The 24641-nt window shown below is 42.3% G+C and overlaps 1 protein-coding gene and 1 long non-coding RNA gene across 4 annotated transcripts in view; both read left to right on the plus strand.

Annotated features, from left to right (window-relative positions):
• Nucleotides 1–6042, plus strand: part of GSTCD (glutathione S-transferase C-terminal domain containing) — a 45909-nt gene extending 39867 nt beyond the window's left edge. For all 3 annotated transcript variants that reach the window (XM_059844210.1, XM_059844209.1, XM_059844211.1), the window contains exons 11-12: nt 3079–3148; nt 5364–6042. In XM_059844210.1, the coding sequence (XP_059700193.1) occupies nt 3079–3148; nt 5364–5500 (207 nt within the window). In that variant the 3' untranslated portion in view covers nt 5501–6042. The remainder of the gene's footprint in view (nt 1–3078; nt 3149–5363) is intronic.
• A 14215-nt stretch (nt 6043–20257) lies between these two features.
• Nucleotides 20258–23806, plus strand: LOC132326264 (uncharacterized). Its single transcript, XR_009486190.1, has 3 exons — nt 20258–21614; nt 23131–23200; nt 23519–23806. It is a non-coding gene; the product is annotated as an uncharacterized LOC132326264 (long non-coding RNA).
• The last annotated feature ends 835 nt before the right edge of the window (nt 23807–24641 follow it).

Consider the following 24641-nt stretch of genomic DNA (forward strand, 5'->3'; position numbering starts at 1 on the left):
CTCGAAGAACTCGGGTTTCAGTTCAGAAAAAAATTATTTACTAGCATTATTAAACCTGCTGACAGTACAGAGAGAGATGGTGTCAGTTATAAAGTCAAGGATGCCTAGATTAGGATAGTGTGTATAATCTCATTGCAACTCAGTGAATTTCTTCTTAATCTGTTAAACCATGGAGATTTAAATTACAGGGTTTAATACTGTAGAAGCTCCAGAATTTTATTAATTGTGTTGCAGAAGGGCACAGGAGTCAAAGATAAGGCTAAAAAATATTGGTGCTCTTAGTATCATGAGAGTCTATACAATTGGGCTAGGCTGGTTGGTGCCTGAAATAATCCTAGTTATAAATAACTTCTGTTATGCAGCTAGCTGTATGTGTTTTTATATTTCATATTAATAAATTCTTACAGGTTATTGGCTAGCAGCCAAAGTTGCCATGTGTTAGCCAGACATTGTCTGTGTCACCCACTCCAGTTCCCATTTTAAATTAATTTCTCTTATCTTTCATTTTAGTGAGATCTAAAAAGACATCCAGAAGTCTTGCATTTCCAAAACTTTTTTGATGAGAACATTATGCTGTAATTCACTTGTTTATAGTTGCAAGGAATAAGGTTATGCTAGCTGTAGATTTCTATTACGATACATTTTGAGACTCTTATCAAGACACAAGGAGAATTGGAAAGTAGAACTGTATAAATTTGCAAATACAGCTTTGGAAATTTATTAGAAATTGAACAGGTGGGTGTTCTAGTAAACAAGTTAACTGTTTATGCACACTCTGGGAAGTTTCTAATCATTTCTTTAGAAATGCTTTTTTTATTTCAGCCAGCAGGGAATATGACAATTTAATCATTGTGTCAGGGGGAAACAATGTAGTCATAACAGCCTCTAGTTTATCTTTTTGGATCACTCTGTAAGAAGCCAAGGATTGGAGTCAGTCCAGATGTTCAGGTTAAGTGACAAGACTTACCTTGGCTCTGGTCTGGTCCAAAGAGCTGGGAACTTGCTGTTGCAAAGAGCCAAGGTCTGTCTGGTGCCTGAAGACTGGTGAGGAGTTGTATGCTGACATGGGTCTTCCTCTCCTCTAAATCCCTCTTTTTCTCCCCAAGCTGCCTGTCACTGCTGCTTCTCTCCAACAGTGGTCACATTGTCCATGGCACCCCTTCTTCTCCGTTCTTCAGTGGTCACATCTGGGTTTGCCATTTTCACCTCTTGTACTACAGGAGTAGCCACATTTGAACTGAACTGACTTAGGTGTAACATGTTTAAGGTCCTAAATGTGTTATAACATGTTCTTATTTTGTTTCCATATTTTTTATGAAGCTGTGAGCTGAAAACCTTCATGTACTAGGGAACAAATATCCTAGCAAATATCAAGGTGATATAAATATAGCCACGATATTTTCTGGAAAATCCTTTCCTTAGGATTTTTTCTCCTGAGAAGCTGAGAGGCTTCAGGAGAAAAATGTAAACAATGATTATCTGCTGCTGTGGAATGCAACAGGTGGATCTGTGATTGGTCTCGTGTGGTTGTTTCTAATTAATGGCCAATCACAGTCCAGCTGTCCGGACTGTCTCAGTCAGTCTGAGCCTTTGTTACTGATTCCTTTCCTATCCTTAGCTAGCCTTCTGATGAAATCCTTTCTTCTATTCTTTTAGTATAGTTTTAATATAATATATATAATAAAATAATAAATCAAGCCTTCTGAACATGGAGTCAACATTCTCGTCTCTTCCCTCCTGGGAGCCCTGCAAACACCACCACATAAATATATTTAAACGAGTAATATTTGTGTATCAAGAAATGATAATATTTTATGTTATAATACATGGGAAAATTTTGTTGTGGTCAGGTGTCTGTTTATGAATTGGGTGGAGTGTACTGGGGGAGTTGCTATCTTGATTTAAGTTGAAGGTTTTTCGTGGAGTGAAGGCTTGGATGTTTATGGCCCTCTAAAAAAGGCTGGAGTAAGTATCCTTACTTGAAAATACTGGAAGAACCTGAAGTATCCATAGGTGAAGTTGCTCTCTCCACCTGTTATAAGAACCAAATCTTTAAAATCGTAATTTTATATCAGGCAAGAATAAGAAATAAAATCTTTTTGGTTCAAGACTCACGTTCTTGTTTCAAACTATAGCTCTGGAAGCTTTGCTTAGGAGAGCACTTTGTGTTGTTGCCCATTTCTGTTTTCTCCCCATGACATTGCAGGAGACTTGGGAATGTTGTGTGATTTTAAGATGCTTCTGATGTACTCTTCCCTGTACTGAGAATTGCAGCTGTCCCACAAAGCACAGCTGTCACCAGAGCAGTAATTCCACTGCCACACCTGCAAGGCTCTTGCTCTCACCACCTGGCTAACCTGCCTTCCTTGGCTTGGCTGGCCTTTGAGGGGCCATTGTGCTGGCACTGAAGGCAAGTGAGGATGGGGCTTTTCTGCTGCCCCCTCCCCTGCACCATTCCTCTGCCTGAGTGGGCAGGGAGAAATTCTTCTGTAGAAATGTCTGCAGAAAATTTTAATGGAACAGGGGTAGTTTGAAAGTAAATTGTGCTCCTTTTGTTGGAGGAAACTTTCCTATTCACAGTAAGGTATTTTTTGCCTTCAGGATCTGATTGGATTTGGTGGGGCAGAGGAAATTTGACCCACCAGGCAATCCTGGGGTTCAAAATCACTGCTTGGGAAAAATGTTCAAATCAACTGTTAAAGAATTTTGCCTCAGCTGCTTATTGATGCAGGGAGGCTGCCCTGTTATGACTGTGCTGAAAGATGGCTGTGTTGCTCATCAGTTATTGAAGGCAAAATTAGTCTGCAGGTTGTCTTTGAAGGATGCTATCTTGTATACATTGCATCCTATTCAACTGCTGCAAAGCATTAGGAAGTTTAGCAAGAAATAAATACTCATGAGGAGAAATGAGGCAGTGATTACAAACACTTGACCTACACAAGTATTTGCAGTATAAAAATTGGGATTTCCACACAGGTGAATTTTTTTAGAAATACTGCCTTCAATGTGGTATCATTTCTGATACTTCTAAGCATTTAATCAGATTTTTCTTGATTAATTTTTTTCTCTTTTTTATAGGAGCACATGATCCTTTGCAGATTTGCAGATCAGACAGCTGTTCAGCTTCCACCCGAGCGCAGGCTAATTGGTATGAATTTCTGCAGCTGTTGTGTAAACCATGCCAGTAATGGTTTTACCTTGATACATAAAGAAGTAGGACATTTATGAATGGGGCATTAAGTAGATGTCTTCAGATAATAGTTGAAAAATTTAAGTCTTGTCTCATTTCACATCTTGCTGTTCTCTTCTTGCTATAGAAATGTCTTTCTTCTTCCAAAATCATCAATATTCAAGCGACAGTTTGCATTTTACTGTCTGGTGTTGTTGTTTTGATGGAAGCTGTAAACTAGCTTCCAGGTCAGAAAAGACAGAAGGGGCTAGGAACTCTAAGTCTGCTTAGAGATAAGTCTGCTTTTTTGGCTTAGAAGAAACATTTGCAAAGTATATTAAAGCAGTACTTGCTAATAAGCATAATGTTTTAAGAAGCTTAATTTGAACAATTGAAAGTATTTCTTACACTCGCTGCACAAAAAGAAAATAATAGATATAACAGTAAATTTGTCAGTTTCTTTTGTCATCATCACAATATTTGAAAAACAAATTTCAGAAAGGTCAGTATTCATTTATGAGTGTTGGATCCCACGCTGTGGGCTGAAAATGGAAATACGATCAAAAAAATTTTTTTTTGAAGGATTGTAACTTATCTGTTCTCAGTGTCTGAAACTGCAGGGTTTTTTTCCACAAATTTAACTTAAGTGTTTTGCCCTGACAGTGTGTACTATTGTAATAGTAATATTGGAGTCAGTGGCCATTTTGTTCAACCAGGCACAGAAGGTGGTTTTCTATGAAACCACAAATGTGGGAGGATAGGGCTACAAAAGGTGATTTGCAGAGTTCTGTCTGGTTGGTTGTATAAACTAGTGATTTCTCCCTGCAACATACAAATCCATACTGGACTGAGTTGGAAAGGTCTTTTTCAGGCCCTCCCTTATTATTGTGTTGTTAAATTGTCTCAAACCTAATTACTACCCTTCTCAAATCTCAAGCCACCAGCAGAACTGAGGACAAATGTCATAACAGTGAATTCAGAGCAGTGAAATTCTTTTGTAACTGAGGAATCCAGCTGAGAAGGAGAAGATAGTTCTTGCTGTGGGCTCACTGTGGGCAGACAGAGGAGGTTGGACTGAGCCCTGCATTCAACTGTGATGTGCACCAACTGCTCTGAAATACAAGGATACTGCAGGGTGTGTTGGTGCCACCTGCCCAAAACTTCTAAAGGCAGCTGACCAGGGTGCGTAACAGGGCTGATGGTGATACAGGCACAAAAGCTTGTTATATATTCAGGGAAGGGAGCTAAGCTGTTTCAGAGGGTAGTTTGGAATGCCAGAGTCCTATTCCAAAGGCAAACAGGATGTGCTCCTGTCTCTTCATCTCAGATTCCAAATACATTTAACTATACAATTCTGTCAGGAACAAGGGAAGAGGCAGGAACATTATGTTTGAGATTGAAGCAGAATTGTGCCCTGTTGACTTGAGACTGTAACTACTGGTGATAAAACATTTCAAAGTAGCATTAAATTTTTCTTTCAATAGAGTTTCAAGCTGCTGAAAATACAATCTGACAAGTCAATTCTGTTTTTCCGAACATAATAATCAATTTTAATGAGTAAATAAGTAAAGACAAATGGTCCCATCATCTTGTCATGGCTGTATCATAATAAACTTTGAAGCAGAAAAAACCTTTTATCCTTCCTGGGTTTTTTTCTGCAGGTAAATCTGAAATAAGCTTATTTTGCATTACCAGTTTAGTATGTTTGTTTATAAGTAGTTACAGTAATATGTCTCAAATCAATTACACTGGATCACTTTTTGGTATTTTAGTCTGTTGTTCAATAACCAGAGATTTTCAGATTTTAGGTGAAAGTACAGGAGGGAAACAGCTATAGTTTTAAAGGGACTAGAAGTCTGGCAATTCAGAGGGCTAAGGGGTAAACTAGGCATTTTTATTCTTCCCATTTACATTAAAGCATGTTTTTTTTCTGTAAGTTTTGAAAATACTTTTAAATAGTTGTGCCTTTCTTCATATATAAAGAGTTAATAATCTCTTCAAGGTCTTTTGCTAAATGAGGGTTACAAGTTACAGATGTGATTTGGAACATAAACCAGATTAAGATGTTTTTTAAAGTAGATTTGGAACTTATTTTTTAGATGGCTTACTGATGTGTTTTCCTAACATTATGTGCATGTTTCTGATAATGTTTCTGCATTTTGAGTTTCTGTGTTCTCCCTTGCTCTCATTTTAGGAAAGCAGTGTATGGGCCTTGTGGATCTGGATCGGGCATGGGCTGCAGAGGAACATAACTACTCTGTCCAAGTTATTTCTATGGAGCCAGAGAGTTGCTCTCCAAAAAACAATATGTTTGTGGGCATCCCTACTTAGAGTGTGAAACTTGCATTTGATTTGAAGCTGAACATAAATCTTCAGTGCATAATGACATCCAGCAGATAGAGGCAGCACTGGGAAGCAGACATCCCGCATCTTGAACGCATTGCCTTCGGAAAGGGAAGCAGCCCCCAAAGTCCTAAAAAGCAAACTGCATGCAGAGCATCACAAATCAACTTGTAATGTGTCATTAAGCAACTTTTGGTTCTCATACGGAGAAGTTTCTGGATCTAATGACTGTGCATGGAATTATATCCATCTGTAAAATTTAGAAAAAACTGGCTTTGTTGAAGGAAAGGTGATTTCCTTTTCAGTAAAGCTGTGTCTTGGCTGCTTGGAAATTGCATTCGTGGTCAAAACAGCATTTGTGCTCCTAAGCACAGCAGTTATCAGCCAGCAGTGCTGATCACCAGAGGAACAGAGAAGACCAAATTTATTGTGTTATTGAAGATGGCTGTGCAACAGGTGGTGGCCTGACTTTGCTAAAGAATTCCATACTACTGTAGGAAGGTTATTTTTAATAAAAGTTCATCAGAATACTTTGGGCTCAAACTGCTTATTAAAAATTAAAAATTCTACCTTGCCAATAATTGTTTTTTTTTTTTTAAGAGTTCAGAATTACCTTTAAATATTATGCAAGGATTCTGTAACCAGGCATTTGACATTTGGTTTAAAGAAACCAAACTTCTCATTATCCATTCACCAGAAAGTGGGAGCTAGACATGAATGGATCCTTCACTGTTGCATTGGTAATAGAAGTGTGTTGATTCCTACTCATAAGAAACTTGCTGTCTAGAAGAAATATTTAAGAACAGTTCATGTGTGTACATACACCATCTTCATTGATTTTATATTCAGTTTAAAATTTGACAAAAGTTGCAGTGTGGAACCATTTGAAAAGATAATCATGGTTATGCTGCTCTAAAATGAAAGTAAGCATTCTCCTTTGCTCCATTTTCCCCCTAATTTTAAATCACCTGTTGACGCAAACACAATGGAAGGTAGTCCTAATGAGATTTTTACTGCATGTTTAGGGGTTTTACACATCTCTGAATTCTGCCATGTTTCAATTTAAATAATCTGAAATTTGAAAACTGTGAACATAGCTTCCAGATATGGCTAACTGAATTACAAACAATAGGTATTGGAGCAAAAAAAGGATTGAAAAGTATTTTATTATTCATGAAATGTAGATATCAAAATGATCTAAATACGTGGGGTTTTTTAAATGTGAACACGTGGAATGCTAGCTACTTATTTAAAAAGCACAAAAGTGAGCAAGTAGGAGTGAATTCCTACCTTTAGCTTGAGTTCTGCCATAGATAATGATGAAATACTTTTTCTGCAACTGTTTGTGGTTACAGGAGTAACTGGAGTTTTGAAGGATGTATGGCAAATACAAAAGACATGGTGATACCAGTCGTCTCCCGAGTTTTCTGTAGTACTTGCCCAATGGGAATTCTGTTTCTAAATTAGTGGTATGTCAATTTGGACATTAGTCATGTTAAATTGCTTTTCTGGAGTGAGCAAATGTCTCTTTATGACCTTGTGCTGAAGGAAGAACTTGTCAAGGTGAGGCAGTTGGAAACTGATGCTGTTTACAGTAAGGGTTTTCACACTTCTCTGCTCCAGGCAGTGTGTAGCAATATCAATGTTTCAATTATGGTGGTGTTGAACATTTGGCATGGTTTGATACTATGCAATAAACCAGAGCTTTCAGTAGAGCAGAATTTTCTGCTCTTACATGCTTCATGTCTTTTGCAATATCTGTATCAATAGTCTGTAATAGTTTTTGGATCTAACTGAAAAGAAGGAATACATTTGGAGTCTACAACAGGGAACATGTGTGAACTGAATAAAAGATAAAAATGTTTTTTTAAACAGGCAAAACCAGGATTTCTTAAAAAGAAAGGTGGAAAAGGGACCTTATTTGGACAAATGACTAAGTATTTATTAGGTGCTTCAGATGGTCTAGAAAAACAGGTAAAGTCAAAACTCCAAATACCAATCTCTGTTTCCCATTTTTTTCCCATTCTATTAAAGTACCTGTTTTCATGTTAATGACAGTTTCCCACAGGTGTTGCTTTACTTGCAACTTAAGTAAATTATTTTGTATTTGCAACCCCACAAAGAAATAGGCTTCACAGGAAGAAAAGATTTATGGAAGCAAGGGAGAAAACCTGCAGAAGTAGTGCTGTGTTTATATGCATGATGACATCCCTTTTTTTTTTGGATGAGCCAAACTATACAAAGTGAGTTTATGACAAATTTTTTTTTCCCAAAATCAGGAATATTTTAATGTTATCTCACAATATCCATCATCTTGATGGCTTACAGGATTAGTGAGGCTGCATTCCATTTGTGATACTGGTGTGAGCTTGTTGCTGTTGGCATCAATGGGCTCTGGTTTCTTCTCAGGAGAACAGAATTATTCTCATGTCCAAGGATGGAGTTATGTTACTATGAATAGTAAAGCCTGAACTATGCTTCACATGAACTGATGCTTATTGAAAACTAAGAGAAGCAGATGAAATAAAGCATAAAGATCTGCAGCAAGAGATAATACCTAATTAAATTGCTAAACTGTGGCATGTACTTTTCTCTAGAAAGATGAACTCAATTATATTAATTTCTAGGTATGTTTCTTTGCCCTATGTTTTTGTATACATAAATGGTATGGAATTAATAGAGCCTAAAATTGCCTAAACGAGGTGAGTAGACAGTGTGGTCCTGGTGAATGAATATCTGTTGTTCTGGCAGCTAGTTATGCAAGGAGCTATCTTGATGTCCAGGGTGCATATCTTAATACTAGTTGTGTTTTTCATTTGTCTGGCCCATTGGGACCAGCTATAGGGTGAACAAAATGCTGTCCTAGCATAGTCATGATTTTCCGTTAGCTTGACAGTTTTCTTTTATGTTTCCCTTGTAGCCTGTAATGCTGGAAAAAGTAACCTTATAACAGGAAACAGATGACCAAGCCATGTTAAAAGTTAGTCATCTGTGTGGACATGTATCCTTACTTTTGGTTTTTCATTTTATTCTTTATTGTGTTATTTATCTGCCTCTTCAGCCATATTTCAAGAGATCTTATTATTGCCATATTTAGGCAGGGGTAGTAATAAACAAGGGACATTCCTAGTAGGTTTGTTGTGCCCTCTAATTTTTATGGGGCTTGATCTAAACAAAAAAAAAAGGAAAAATGTTACTATTATTCTGATAAAGCCATCTTTTGATTTTTGCTGTTAACAGAAACTACGTGAGTGGTCAAAATTATTCAAAGACAAACATACATAAAATGATTTACTTCTAGGGTGGCCGTAAATTTTAGACCGATGTTTTCTGTTTTTCATTTTTACTAGACTTTAAGTTACTTGGTGGAGGCAATGGCACTATGCAGAAATGTCTTTCTAAATAGCTGTGTTCCTAGGTGACATGTAATGCCAGGTATTCTCATTAAAAAGAGCATTTAAAGAAACCTTTTATTATCAAGTTTAAGTAACCTGCAATGATATAGCACTCAGCTGATTTTACAGTAGGTTTAAACAGATGTTAGTATGGCTCAACACCATAAGCTGAGACAATTTTCTTTGAAAATTTTGGTATAGGGTATAGGGTTAGTAATTACCCCTTTCAATGTGTGTGTGTGTGTGTGTGTATATATATATAATTTTTAGAAAGTATTGATCTAGTAAAACAGTAAAACACTGATTAGCAAAAAGTAACTGAAGAGGTGAAGCATTGGTTTCAGTCTTGGTGCATAGTTGTCAGCAGAAGGAAAAGCACATTTTCCTTTAAGCATAGTGAAGTACTACTTTCAGTGCTTTTGCCTTGGACCATTTGCCTGTCATAACAAATTCCTTGTGAACAATCTCAGTCTAAGTTCCTGTGGTTTTAATTCCATTTTTTAAAGAAAATTGAAACCTAGGTATCATGCATTTACCTGCCTATATGACTGGTGTTACTTACATGCCCCTAATAAAATGAAGAATACCTCTGAACTTTCCATGCTTGGACCTGCACTTAAACTACATGGCTATCAAGGTTTCAGTTCAGTAGTTCAGTAGCTTGTGCTTATCAAGTTTCAGCTTACTACAACTATCATTAAAAGAAATTCAATTTTCTATGTCAATAATAAATTAAGATTCTATACAAAGAGTAAGACTGAAAACAGCTTAATTTTCTTTGGTTGTAGCTTTTATTTAATTAAAAATTACATGAGTAAAGAAGGACCTTTCTCTGCAGTCTTCTCATAGTGAATTTAAGAAAATACTTGAATTGTCAAAATACAGGAAGGTGCTGAGGATAGGTTTATAAGAAATCAGTGAGGTCAATTTAAACAATAAAAGGAGAGGAGTTGACATTATTCCAGTATTAGCCTCTAAAAAGATGATCAGCTTTTACAATTTCCCCCGTTTTCTGTCTCACCTGCAGGACTTCAGGCCTGAAATGTGTTTTTCTGGGCATGAAACCTGCAGAGCAAAACAGGTGTGAGCCTTGAATGGCTGCTGTCCTTGTCCCCACCACAGGCATGTGCCATGCCTTGGCAAGGTGAAGCTCTTTCACTCTTGTTTTTCCCCCTTGCTAATGTGGGAATAATGTCTCTCATTTTCTGTTAGAAAACACAGACTCCAAGTATTCATGTGCTCTGTTGGAAAGAGACCTTTGAAAGCTGTGAGATTATTTGATCCATAATAATAAAGTGTTAGTGTTTCTTCCTAACCTTAAGTACCTGAAATTCTTGCTGTAGTAGTTTTAGCCCTTACCTTTCCCTTATTTTGCTTTACCAGGTATGCTGTCTGTACACTAATTATTGCTACTTCTGACACACAGGGGCAAAAGAACAAATTTTTTATGTCAGACACAGCTATGGGAAATAGAAGTATGTGATTAATGACTGAAGCTCAACTAAGGTTAGTGCATTGTCTCTGCAGTGCAGCTGAATCCTAATGACAGTGTCCAAAACTGGCACAGTAAACCAGTGTGTTATGTGTCCTCATTTGATGGATTGGGAAAGAGTCTGGAATATTTTTAATCAAACATTTCTGGATCTAGATGTCACCTTATTTCTGCAATCCACTGCAAGGCTTGGAAAGCTGCATTTTTTGAGACAAGTTTGTTTCCAAGTGCAAAACAAAGATCTTTCTCTCCTCTTCTGACCCACACCTTTATCAGCTGCAATATTCTCAGATCACATAGTGCAGTTCAGGAAAATAGAGGGTGACATGTTTTAATTTTATTCTCCCAGAGGATGCACAGATACGTAAATTCACACCTGCTTGCCCCAGGGATGCAGGAACCCCACTGACATTTTTGGTGTCAGGATTCCTCCTTCAGATACTTTGGATTTAATTTAAGACCTGTGTGGAGGTAGAAAGGTGAATGTGCACAAAGCACCACCACAGATGACCCAGCCCTGCTGTGTTGAACAGGGCAGTTTATAACAAAGCCACGTGGAGAAAGGCAGGGATGGGTTTTCAGACTACAGATGGCACAGGAATGGCTCCTGTGCAAATTCCTCCAAGAAGTATATGGCGCACACCCCACAAAGGGAATTTTGGGATTTGGGGGAATCCCCAAACAGCTCATTTCCTCACTGATCTGTAGGCATAGGAGAAGTGGGGTTTTTGAGCTTTGAAAACCCAGACCAGAGACAGCATATTTACTTTGTTTGTTTCTCATAACCAGTGCTTTGGGAGTCATACCAGGTGCCTAATTGTTCATATATTAAATGTATCTTTGGAATTGCTTTAGTGTCTTAGCATTTCTATAGAAAGTGTTAAATCTCCTTTGGGATTTTTCAAAAACTGGAAAAGTCGTCCCTCCCGTTCTTCAACACTCAACATGTTGTCAATTACCCAGAAAGGATGATTTGTAAGAACGGAGAAACTTTTGTAAGAAATGAGCCTCCTCATGCAGAGCATGAGCTGAACAAATCCTTGTGCTCTCCACAGCGCTGGGTCAGTTGCCACCATTCTCCCCACACCCAGAGCACCCAAGGGGAGCAGGGGCTGAGGAGCAGCCCTGCACCTGGCAGGGCTGAGATGGGTTCCCTGCTGCTCTCAGGAGCCCCAGCCCATCCTTCTGAACACAGGTGCCGTGGCAGAGTGGCTGGAAGGAAAACTGAATAGGAATTCTGCTTTTTCTGCTGTGCCACCTTCCACAGCAGAGCAGGGCCTCAGGAGGAAGGTGCTGTCCCCGGGAGCAGAGCAAAACTCCTCAGCCCTGTTGGGAAATTCTGGTAGAGAAGTAGTTGAACATCTGAAAATGTCCAGACTTCAGAGACTTGAAATAAGGATCAGAATGCTTAGATCTTTTCAACAGTTTGGGAAAAACCCAACAAACCTTGATTTTGTTTTAATTGCTATTGACTAGGGTTAATGTTAAGACACTCTGATAAGAGTTAAAACAGCAACAGAGTAATAAACATGGAGGGAGGAGGGTTAAGGAAGGGTTTAAATTTCTTTCTGCTTTGGGGAGGTGTAGTTAGGTGGCGTTTCTTTAGCCACAAAAAGGCTCCAGTGATGCTCAGGTTGCTCAGGCTGAGGGTGGCGGGAGGTGCAGCTCAGTCCCTGCCCTGCGCCTGAGGCTGCACGTGTGGAGCTGTGCCCGGCTGTGCCCAGCAGCAGCAGCAGGATGTGCCTGTGGAGCTGTGCCCAGGAGCAGCAGGATGTGCCTGTGGAGCTGTGCCCAGGAGCAGCAGGATGTGCCTGTGGAGCAGGGCCGGAGGAGGCCGTGGGGATGGATGTGTGCAGGCCTGGAGCAGCCGTGCTCCGCAGCCAGGCTGGCAGAGCCGGGGCTGTCCAGCCTGGGGAGGAGCAGGTCCGGGGAGGCCTCACTGCGGCCTTGCCGTGCCCAGAGGGGCAGAGAGCGATGGGGAAGGGAAGGGTTTGAGATGAGAAGGGGGAGATTGGGAGCAGGTGTTCGGAAGAGCTGTGAGGGCAGTGAGACATTGGAACAGGCTGCCTAGAGAAGCTGTGGATGCCCTGGAACGTTCCAGGCCAGGCTGGACAGCCTGATCTGGTGGGTGGCAGCAGCAGCAGGTGATGGTTGAGGTGCCTCCATGGCGCTCTGGAACCCCCCACGGGTGGGGCCAGTGGACACCCGTAGCTGGGCATGGAATGTTGCCACCCGTAGCTGGGCATGGAATGTTGCCACCGGTTGCCAGGGGCACTCTTGCTCCCAAGGTTCTGTTGGCACGGAGTCTGTTGAGCCAGTTGACGGATTCTCTGCTGCGCAGCAGACGCGGAGCATCTGTCTTCTCCATCCCGGCTGGGAACAGAGAGCGATTTGCGGACATTTGCGAGCCAAACTCTGCACTGACTGTCCAGGTGAGTGCAGATGGTTCTTGGAAAGGCTTCTGATGCTGAGGGGCTGGGCTGGGCTGCAGGGTGGGAGGATGGACTGCAGGTGGGCTCAAGCACCAGAGTCACAGACTTCCCTTCTGGCTTTGGACAGGAACTAGAGACTCGGGAATGGGAGTCTTGGGGCATGGGGGTGTTCATGAAAGCTGGCATTTCAAATACATAATCTCCCCTCTACTTTTCTGACAGGTTTGGAAGAGCAGTTTTCTGGCATTCCAAAAAATCTGCAGTGGGCTGCCTGAAGGAACCAAAGAGATTGATCACATCCCTGACGTTCATTTTCTGGAGTTTGCCCCACTTTGATTGTAGTTTTTGATCACAAAACACCATGAGCTCAGTAAGTACTTTGCTACTCAATGCAAACAGGATTCTTGAAACATTTTCCAGGGTACTTCTAGAAAGCATATCAAGAGTTTGTAGCAAATGCAGAAGAACAGAAGCGTTTGAAAACTTCACGTAACTTGACGTTCTGGAATAGTGAAGGTTTTGAATTTCTGTGGGTGTTAGCAGTAGTGCAGAAATGCTTACGGTGGGAGCAGCAACCTGCTGGAATTGGGAACTGGTCTCCTCATTCTCAAGCCATTGGGAGAGGCTCGCTCTTGGGGAGGCGGCTTGTTGGAGATCAGGGGTGATATCTTTTCCCTGCTGTGCTGTGCTCAGGTGGGAATGGCCCATAGGACCATTTGGTGTGTATTCCAGCCTTTGCAGGGGAGTTTTCTGTATCCTTGTGTGCTGCCATTGGTGTTGCACAAACCGAGGGATGTGTTAATATCCATGCCACAGAAAATGCTAAGGCTTTGTTCCCTGTCAGCATCAGCGAAAGCGCCCTGGAGGAGCACTTGGTTCCAGACCAGCTCGGAAACGGAGCAGGCTGCTGCCCTCCAGCGCAGGTGGGACTTTGTGGACAGAGCCAATAGACCTTGAGGAAAGTGGTGCACCTGCCTTTGAGCCTGGTGAGAACAGAAACTGCTTCTGGAGGGCTGAAGACCATGTGGCCATGAGCTTTTGCCAGTTTCTAGGCCCTTTACTGGGGAGGAAGGGAAAGCTTGGGATTGAGGAAGCACCTGGTATGGCATTCCTAAACAGCAAGCCTTCTGACAACTGTTTTGGTGTTACTGAGCTCGATACACTGGCTGCTAGTGCAGAGGGGCTGTGGAGCAAAGGTCCTCAGGTGCTGCTCAAAGTCCTGACTGAGTGTTCTGATGAGCTGGCCGTCACTGCAGCTGCCACAGTGGAGGGTGGCACACTGAGTTTGGGATCTCCCTAGCTGGATAAAGATGTGGAAAACCTGTCATTAGCTGTGGTCCATCCTTCAAGGAACCAATCCACAGCATGGTACCATAAAATTGGTATCCCCTCTAGTGTTGGTTTGAGTTTTCATTTCCCTGTGTGCTAAACATTCCCCTCTATTCACATCATTAGTTGATGTGAACATCCTGTAAGCTGTTGTCATGCAACAGAAGTTCTGAGGAGCTCAGATGCTCTTCCTGTTGTTTTGCCCCTTCAGAGGGACAGGGCTGACAATGCTCCCTGTGGACTCTGGTGGGTGAAGCTTGAGTGAAATGTTGGACACATTCCTGAAAAAAAGAGACTGAGGGCACAATGAATCCAACCACAGCCAGTTCTTCAGTGGCAGCCCACCTAATTCCTTAGTAATTTCTGATCTTGACTCCAGCTTTCTCTTTTTCAACTGATGTAGAAATCATAGATCTCACAGGTGAAGACACCATAGATCTCACAGGTGACGACATGATAGATCTCACAGGTGAAGATGTGATAGATCTCACCGGTGATGAAGTGATAGATCTCACAGGTGAAGATGTCATAGATCTCACACGTGATGAAGTGATAGATCTCACACGTGGTGAAGTGATAGATCTCACTAGGGAAGACGTCATAGATCTCACTGGGGAAGACATCATAGATCTTACAGGAGAAGAAGTTATAGATCTCACTGGTGAAGACATCATAGATCCCACTGGAGAAGAAGTGATAGATCTCACAGGTGAATCATCTGAGCCTGAAGTCATTACTATCAGTGATGATGAGTCTCCTGTGGTAAGTAGTGACTGGCACACTCCTCCCATCTTGCATTCTAATAAGTTTTCTTGCCTGTCTTCTGGAATCTTACTGAGTACCCTGCCCTCAAAGGTTGAAAGAAGGCTCTGATTTACCACTTTAGACACAAATTCCTGTCAGCCACAAACACACTCATGAACATATCAGCATGCCTGAGAACTCCTTGCAGAGAGTGGGTGAACAACCTAAAAGAGGTTGTTGCTTCCATGATTTAAGGGGGAGCACAGGAAGTCTTTGATTCCCAAGTAAGAAGTGTTTTATTCGCAACACCTATTTAGGATTCCTCTGTCAATGAGCTGTAAAATGCAACTGAAGCTGACTGGGGTATGCACTAATTTGGTTTCTTATTCCAAGAAGCCTTTAAAAGGCTCACATTTGGAATTCTTTCCAGATCCCCTACTATCTTAAAGGAATATGCTTGGATCCAAAGCACAGTGCAGTGTATCTGCTCAAATTTGGGATGCCACTGCTGCTGTGCAAAACAGAAACGTGCAGCAAACAGCATGGGAGTTATATCCTAAATGGGTTGATCCTGAACCTTTGCAAAGAAAAGGCCTCAAATTTTACAACATGCTTTTCATGACCCAGCTCCACGTGCACCAAACACAAGAGCAGGTTTGGGTATGGGGCTTTTTCTCTTCAGTAGCTGTTCACATGATAAGTAGTGTTCAGGCTATCACAGGGGAAATTGCCAGTTTGGAGGAGAAAGAGAGGAAGAAATGGCTCCAGCCCAAATCCAATTGGGGAACTGAAAAAGGGAAGCAGGAAGTAGAGTGTTCAGGTGATTCCTAAGTGCCTCCGTTTCTACCCCATTTCAGGACAGGGAGCAGAGCGAGCAGCAGCCACATCTTTCCAGAGCATCAGAGGATTCTGTTGAGCCACTGGCAAGGAATGATGAAGCGGAACCAACAGAAGATGATGAGTATGTGTGAGAGAAAGTGTCTAGCAAAGTGTCTAATGTCAGATAAGTGGCTGAAGGAGGTTTCTGCCAAGCTTTTGGGTTCTGCCTGGCTCTGTGCAAGTACTTGAGACCTGGAATATAGTGGCCTGCCTGGAAGAGAATTAAAATAAACCCAGCAGAATCCAGCAGAAGCCTTTCTTCTCTGTTTGTGAAGCCTTAGCTTCTTAGAAGCTGTCTATCTAACACTGAATGTAAGAGAATGGCTGGTCACACTGAAATGCTTGCTGTTCATAAAAATTCATGGAATGATTGTTTTTCTGGGCTGGGATGTTGCTTAATCAGAATAGGAGATGTTTTAGGTACCAAAGTTTTCTGCATTGGTAGCCTTTGGTGCCCAAAGAAATAAATGGCTGCATGATCTTCTGGTTCTGCTCTCTCTAGTGATTGGCTGCAATTTAATTTTGAACGTCCATTTTGGTCAGATGAGGACTCAGCGGTGAGGATCCACATGTTCTTGTCCTTTCTGGTTTGTGGGAGGGGGAGGGACAAAAGGGGAGCTGCACAACTCAGATGTTTGAGGCGGGATGCCACGGGCAGCAGGCTGGAAGCACAGCCCTTGCTGGGAAGCTCCAACTTGCCCATCCCTCCAAGTCCCTCCTGGGTGGTGTCCATAGAGGGAGAAGCTCTTTCCAGGATGGCACTGGCAGATCTGTGTGTCCTTTGTAGTTCTAGCGTTGAGTGACATAGTGCACATACTCCAAGTCCAGTTTGCCTGGAGCCAACAAAAAATTCCAGCAAACTGGAATTCTTTACTCCCAGTGCCTGTTGTGGTTTCCTTTTTTCAGCAGCTATTCATCCAACATGAAGTGTTTAGGGCTATGACTGCAGAAGTTGCCCTTTTTGGAGCTAACAAGGGAAAGAAAAGCTTCTAGCCCAAATCCAATCAGGGAACTGATACAGGGAAGTAGGTTAGAGTTGTTTTGAGTGTTTCCTACCCTGTTTTCATTTTTAACCCCTGCAGGACAGGGAGCAGAACCAGCAGCACTCACGTCTTTCCAGATCAGCAGAGAATTCCCCTAGTCCAGTGGCAACTCGTGACGAAGAGGAGCCAAGAGATAGTGATGGGTATGTGAGAGTAAAATGTCTCTCTGAAGTCTAATTTGTGATGCAAGGTAGGAACAGGTTTTTGCCAAGCTTCTGGGTTCTGTTGAAGTCTGTGCAGAACCTTCAGACCTGGAATACAGTGCAGAGAAGTAAGTAAAAGAGTCCAAAAAAACACATAGCAAAATCCAGCTGAAACCTTTCTTTTCTTTTCATGAAGTCATGGTTGAATATTTGTAACAGTATGACTTGATATATGCTGAAATGCTTGCAGCACATAGCAGCTCGGGGAACAGCTGTGGAGCTGGGCTGGGATGTTGCTAAATCTGAATAGGTGTTACATGTTGGCAACTCTTTGTCTGCAGTGAAATTATTGGTTCTGCGTTCAAATGGCTGCACGCTCTTTTTGGTTCCCTCTAGTGCACGGCCAGCAGGCCCAGCTAGTCCTCGGATGAGGGAGAGTGACAACTCTCAGGTGCAGGACAGGGAGCAGAGCCAGCAGTACCCACTTGGCTCCAGAGAGGCAGAAAATTCAGCTGAGATACGGGTGACAGACATTGAAGAGGAACCAAGAGCTAACAATGAGTATGTGACTGATGAAGAGTCTCTCCAAAGTGTAATTTCTGATATATGGTAGATGCAGGTTTTTTGCCAAACTATTGGATTCTGCTTGACTCTGTGTAATGGAATCTGATTTGAACCATAGTGGCCTGTCGGGAAGGGAAGTATTGGAAAAAAAACCCCTACAAACAAAGCAAAATCCTGGAGAAACCTTTCTTCTCCATTCAGGAAATCATTGTTGAATGTTTCTTACATTACGGTTTGCACTGAAAGGCTTGCAGTACATAAAAGCTCTTGCACTGACCGTGTTTCTGAGCTGGGATGTTGCTTAATCAGAATAAGGGGTTGTTTCTATTTTTGCAATGTCTTGGAAGCCCTCTTTGCACAGTGAAATTGACAGCTGCATGTTCTTCTAGTTCTATTAACTCTGATGAATGGCCAGACCGTTTTGAGAGTCCCCCAACACGGCAGGATGCCATTACAGATGTAAGCATCATGTTCTTATCACATGTTCTTGTCCTTTCTGCTTTGTGGGGGGGAGGAGACAGAGGGGGAGCTGCACAACTCAGTTGTCCTAGGTGGGATGCCACGGGCAGCTGACTGGAAGTCCAGCCCTTGCTGGGAAGCTCCAATTTGCCCATCCCTCCAAGTCCTTTCTTGGTGGTGTCCATAGAGGGAGAAGCCTTTGTCAGGATAGCACTGGCAGATCTGTGTGTTCCTTGTAGTTCTAGTATTGACTGACAGACTGCAGATACCCCAAATCCAATTTGCTGGTGCCAATAGAGCAGCAAACCTTTTTGCCCCAAATTTCTGTGGTTGCCGTTTCTGTTTCTCAGCAGCGGTTCATCCAACATGAAGTGTTTAGGGCTAGCAAGGGAAAGAAAAGGTTCTAGCCCAAATCTATTCAGGAAACATAAACAGGGAGGCAGGATGGAGTGGCTTCAAGCGATTCCTACTCTGTCTACATTTTTACCCCACTGCAGGACTGGGAAAGGAGCCAGCAGTACTCACTTCGTTCCAGGTCAACAGAGAATTCACTGGCAAGCAACCTCCAACAGGAACCACGAGATATTGAATTGTACGTGACAGATATAGAGTCTCTCCAAAGTGTAATTTCTGATGTACGGTAGACGGAGGTTCCTGCCAATCTTTTGGGTTCTACTTGATTCTGTTTGGAGAATTCTGACTTGAAACATAGTCTGGAACAGAAGTAACAACAACAAAAACAACAACAACAAAAAAACACCAAAACAAAACCAACCAAACAAACAAAAAAACCAAACCAAAAAAACCCCGAAAACCAAACCAACTTAAAACCAGTAAAATCCAGGAGAAACATTTCCTCTCTGTCAGGAAGTCATTATTAAATGTTTCTTACATTATGGATTGTGAAACACTGAAATGCTTGCAGTACATAAAAGCTCTTGCACTTGATTGTGTTTCTGGGCTGGGATGTTGCTAAATCAGAACAAGGGGTTATTTAAATTTCTTCAATTATATGTTCTGTTGGTAGCCCTTTGTGCTCTGTGAAATTGACCAGCTGCATGTTTTTCTGGTTCTGTTCCCTCTAGTGAACCACTAAGAAGTTTGGTTAGTCCTCCAAATTGGGAGGATGACAATGCAGAGGTGAGGATCCACATATTGTTGTAATTTCTGGTTTGTGGGAGGGAAAGGGGCTAAAGGGGAACTGCACAACTCAGATGTTTGAGGTGGGATGCTACGGGCAGCAGGCTGGAAGCACAGCCCTTGCTGGGAAGCTCCAACTTGCCCATCCCTCCAAGCTCCTCCTTGGTGGTATCCATAGAGAGAGAAGCCCCTTCCAGGATGACCCTGGCAGATCTGTGTGTCCTTTGTAGTTCTAGCGTTGAGTGACATATTGCACATACTCCAAGTCCAGTTTCCTGGGTGCCTATAGAGCAGCAAACTGGAATTCTTTGCTCCCAAATTTCTGTTGTGACTTCCTTTCTTCAGCAGCTGTACAGCTAACATGAAGTGTTAAGGTTCTCATAGCAGAATTTGCCAGTTTTGGGGAGAACAAGGGAAAGAAACAGCTCCAGGTCAAATCTAAATAGGGAACAGGAACAGGGGACCAGGGAGGAGGGTGTTCAGGGGGTTCCTAAGCTGCCTCTATTTCTACCCTGTTGCAGCAATGAGAGCAGAATCAGCAGCACCCACTTCTTTGTTATTCAGGGCAGCAGCTCTTTGTGCTACTGCTTTGAATGCTCTTAACCAAACATAGAGGGTGATACCCTACCCTTCCCCAACTCCCCTGCTGTAACTGCTTTCTGAGCTGAGGTTTGAGGGCAGCACCAGGGGGGATCACCAAATCTAATTGTATCTTCCTTTTCTCTCCCTTCCCATGTGCATCGATTGAAGTTTCCTGAAGGTGAGGTGATGTTTTACAGTTGGTAATGGACTTTTATCTAAAATGTGATAGTTATTTTTGTTGTTCTTTTCCAAGAAAGTCGAGCAGCAGGGATTGAAACTTCTTTTCAGCAAAAGGCAAAGCACAGGGCTAAAGCCTCTGGCCTGTGTCTTAGAGAATGGACGCGATGTGTGTGTGATGGCCTCTGTCAGTCCCAGTGGGAAATCCCTGCAAGAAAAGTGGTAGCTGAACACTTATGCAGAAGGAACTTTAATGTGGTAATGCCTCCTGCAATTTTAATTGATTAGCGATTGGTTAGTGTGACATGGACCCTGGAGTTGCAGAGGTCATCGTTGCCTGGGGTTTCTGAGAGTTAAAGAGCAAACAGCAGTTCTTGACCCTTTGGCTGTTACAGACCAGGCCATTAGAAATGGTTCTCCCAGTAACTTGGTCAATGTGTGGTCCACAAAAATTGGATTTGTTACTGGGGTGCAACAGGTAAATGATGAGCCACTTGAGAGAGACATTGGTTGCTGGTTTCAGTGTTTCACCAGTCTGGGCGCTCAGTGGTATTTCACAAATCAGACACACCCACTTCCAAAAGAACTTCTATTATTTATAAATTTAAACCAAGAAAGAAATTAGCATTAAGTGGTTGCAAGTGACATGGTTATCTTCTTAGCCAGTATTTTGTCTTCTTTTGGTTAGTGATTGTCTCTCTTCTCACTGTAATTAGTCCACTGAGTGCATTGCTCAGTCTGCCTCTTCTTTTGGGCTGGGGAGGTTCTTGAGTTGCCGCTCCACGAGTCGGTGGTCACAATCTCCCCCTGCAGGAATTACTTTTTACCAGTCAGAGCTGATTTCAGGACAGTTGGGTTTCTTAGTTCCTTATCCTGGGAGTTGTTCCAGATTTCCATGGGGCCCCTCAATTCTGCATTCTTTGTGTCCACTCTCAGTGGGCATCCTTCTCCCCAAACTTTGTTAAGCCTTCCCTGGGTCTGAGCTCCTTGAAGCATGTCAAGCCCTGAACCTTAACAAGGCAATTCTACCAACAAGGAATTTGTTTTTCTGCCCCATGGGCATCACTTAGATCTTGTTTGTGAGTTGTTGTCTATTTAATGGACCATATCTCCCAGTTGATTTGGCTTGAACATACATAAAGATCAAACATGAATACAAGCGGCATTCTTCCTAAGAAATCTTTTACATATTCTGCATTTTGCATCACATATAACTCCATTCTTAAATTAGCTTAATTAAGGAGGAAGATAATGACAATTTTCTAAGGGCATACTGCTTCAAGTAATTTTTAGTTTCCATGGACTGTCTTTGAGAATCTCAGGTCACCTTTTTTAGCTGTGTGTAGGCTGAACAGAGCAAAAATTTTGTGTTGTTTTGTAGCAGAGGAGCCACAATGTGTGGAAGGGTCCACTCTTAGAATTTGGGAAAGTAGCTTGTTTATGCTTGTTTTTAAACCAGCTGAATAGAGTCCATTTCAAATAGGAAGCATTGCTGACTATTTATATAACTCATTTCAAGGGTAGCTCCAGGGAGAGAGAGAATAAGAGATCTAATTTCTGAAAATTAAATTACAGTGTATGGACAGGAAAGCAGAAATGTTACACTGAACAGCCAGGAGCAGGTGGATGGCTCTGGTAATGGAACAGGAGCTCATGATGCACCTGTGGCTGACCCAGCCCCTGCAGAACAGGGAGCAGCAGAGGAGGACACTGCACATTCAGAGTATGTATGGCTCATGCCCTGCCAAACACAGAGTTCTGTGCCTCTCTGTGTAGGACTAAGTTCTACAAGTATGCCTGGTTTATCTTTGAGGCCTTCCCATACTCTACTTATTTCCCTCTTTCTCCCATGTTGCATGACGATCAAATGATACCGTTTGCATTTTGGGAGAAAAAGGCAGCCCAGAGCAGATGTACAACTTTGCACAGAGCCTTAGAGATGAGGGTGGGGGTATGGCAAGGAAGGGGGGGGATTGGTCACAGGCCATGGCTCAGTATTGCATTTGCTTTTCCTGACAAGCTCTGGTAGTGATGTTAGATGTGGAAATGAAATGTTATCACGTGGGCTTGGCATCATGGAACTGGCAGGCAGCAGCTGGGCAAATTCCAGTAGAAATTCCCTGCTGGAATGGTGCCAGCTGGTTGCCTTTCTCCTGGAGCTGGAGCCCTTCTTCCCAAGGTAGACTTGCACAGAGGCAGCTGTGGAGGTCATGCTTTTATGGCCAGTGCTGGATGTCATATGCCCTGATTTGTTTGCTTCTGTGGTGGAGATCTTGCAGTTCAGGCTGGGTGCCCGCACAGTAAAATCCCCAAGCTGCAGAGAAACAGGAAAGCCCTGCTGTAGGAGCACTCCATCAGGATAAGAAAGATGCAATTCATTAGACTGACTAAACCAGGTGCCTGTGTCACTAGGGAAGACAAAGAACATGAGAATTATGGTCTTTTCTAAAGTGTTTTTTTGGGGTGGGGGGAAAGACAGAGGTTTTAATATTACTGGTGTGCTTTGAGCCTTCTGGAAAGGCAATATAGGAGAGAACTTCAGTATGGAACTTTCAGGTGTCAGGCCTTAAAAATGCCACCTAAAGGGCTTCTACTATTCTAAACCATAATGCATTTTGCCAATGAATTTGTAGATGTTTAAGTTTTGGTTGTTAAGTCTGTTGGTGAACAAATGCCACCACCTGGTTAATATGAAAAAGGAATGTTTTGTTCCTCCAGTCTCAAGCTTCTCAGTTGCTGAGTGTAGCTGCTCTGTTTAGGTAAGGCTGAAAGTGCTCAGTGCTGCAGCATTTAAAATTGACCAAAGGCTCCTTCCCAGGACAGGATGTTGCCAGAGCTGTTACTCTGTAATTTAGAACTGGATCCTGGAATGAATATTCTGGGGTGAAGCATTCCCAGAGGACAGCTGGATGCTGTAGTCACAAAGCTCTTACTGGTGACCTGCTGGAAGTCAAAGCTGCCACACAGCAACTGGCCAGTGCTAGAGACTTCTGTTACTTCAAATCCCAGAGCAGGGTGCCTGCCTGCACCTTTCTCCTGGTGAAAAGCAGGACACCCTTTCCCTCAAAGCAGGGAGACCCCAAATCCTCATTAAATGCAGCACACAGAGACTTAAAGGCAGCAGGGTTCTTAGAGGAAATGTGTCATGGCTAGTCAGTGCAGTTGCATGATTACATGAGATTTTATGTATCAATAAGCATTGAAGTGTGGTGATCTTACCAGCTGCATGTTCTTTCTAGTTCTGTTTCTTCCAGTGCACAGCAAAGAGTTGTCATTAGGTGTCCAATTTGCATGGAATTTTACTCCGAGGTAAGGATCCACCAGCTGTTGTCCTTTCTGCTTTGTGGGAGGAGAAAGGCAGAAGGGGAGCTGCACAAGTCAGCTGGATGATGTGGGATGCTGTGGGCAGCTGGCTGGAGGCACAGCCCTTGCTGTGAAGCTCCACAAGTCACTTGATGGTGAATGTAGAGGGAGAAGCCTTTGCCAAAATGGCACTGGCACATCTGTGGGTCCCTCATTCATTATTCCAACTGATTCCAGATGCTCTAAATAGAGCCTCTGGTGGCAATAGAGCAGCAAAATCAAATTCTTTCCTCCCAATACATGTTGTGATTTTCTTTCCTCCAGATTCTACAACATGGACAACAGCTTGTGGTGACCCTGTGTGGCCATGTCTTCTGCACTAGATGCCTCCCTATTGCCCTGGAGACTACTCACAGGTGCCCAACCTGCAGGGCGGAACAATATCCAGATGAATATATTAATATTTTTTTATGAGTGCTTCTCAGGACACACTCAGATGGATCTTGGACAATAGGCAGTGGAGAGACTTGTTTCTTTGTCTATATAGTTCTTCCTGTACATAGTTTCATTTTTTTCTGAATTCAATTTAAATAAAGTTTTGAATAGTTGAAATATTGTCTGTCTGCTCTTCTCTGTTGGACTGTGCTGATAGGCAGAGATGTTGTCTAACAGGTGGAAATAAGGCTCTTGGTTGGAGCAGTCAGAAGCTCGTTCTTTTCCTCTCCCTCTAGTCATTGATTTGGGGGCAATGTGCTAAAGCCACAGGCTTTGTAGTTCTTGTGACCAGCGTGTGTTGTACGGGGAAAAAGAAACAGGGCCTGCTTGGGGTGAGAGGGATTCCATTTCTCAGGGCAGACTCTGGTGCTCACTTTGGTGAAAATGTCATGATTTCATTGCTCAGAGGATAGGAAGAGTAGCAGGTTGTGCATACATCCAAAGAAAGCAAGGTTCTTTGAGAATAACTGGTACATTAACAAACTGCTGCCTTGAGTGTTGTAAGGTTTCATTAGACTTAGAATCTGGAGGCTTTTGAAGGAAGGTGTTTTTGAATGCGTGTAGTTGGTTACTGACTTTGAGCTGTTGGCAGTACAACTGTGTTGTCGTTCCAGTTCCTTCAATTACAGCAGTATAATCCTAAGTTCCACTGAAGAGAAATGCAATTGTCCAGAGATACAATAACTGGGCATAAGAGAGGAAAGAAAATTATTCCCTTACACAAAAATAATAAAAAGAGGCAAAGGCAGATGTCAGGTAAAAAAGTGCAACAGTAAATTCATGGTGCCATGATACAGAAAACTCAGATGACCAAATTGAACTGAGGTCCTCTGTGTGTTAAAAGTTGGTCATCAGTGGGGGCATGTATCCTTTATTGTGGTTTTTAATTTTTGTCTTTAGTGTGTTATTTATCTGCTTCCTCAGTCATATCTCAAGAAGTCTTAACATTGCC

The sequence above is a fragment of the Haemorhous mexicanus genome, chromosome 4, assembly GCF_027477595.1.
Source record: "Haemorhous mexicanus isolate bHaeMex1 chromosome 4, bHaeMex1.pri, whole genome shotgun sequence".
NCBI classification, from domain to species: domain Eukaryota; kingdom Metazoa; phylum Chordata; class Aves; order Passeriformes; family Fringillidae; genus Haemorhous; species Haemorhous mexicanus.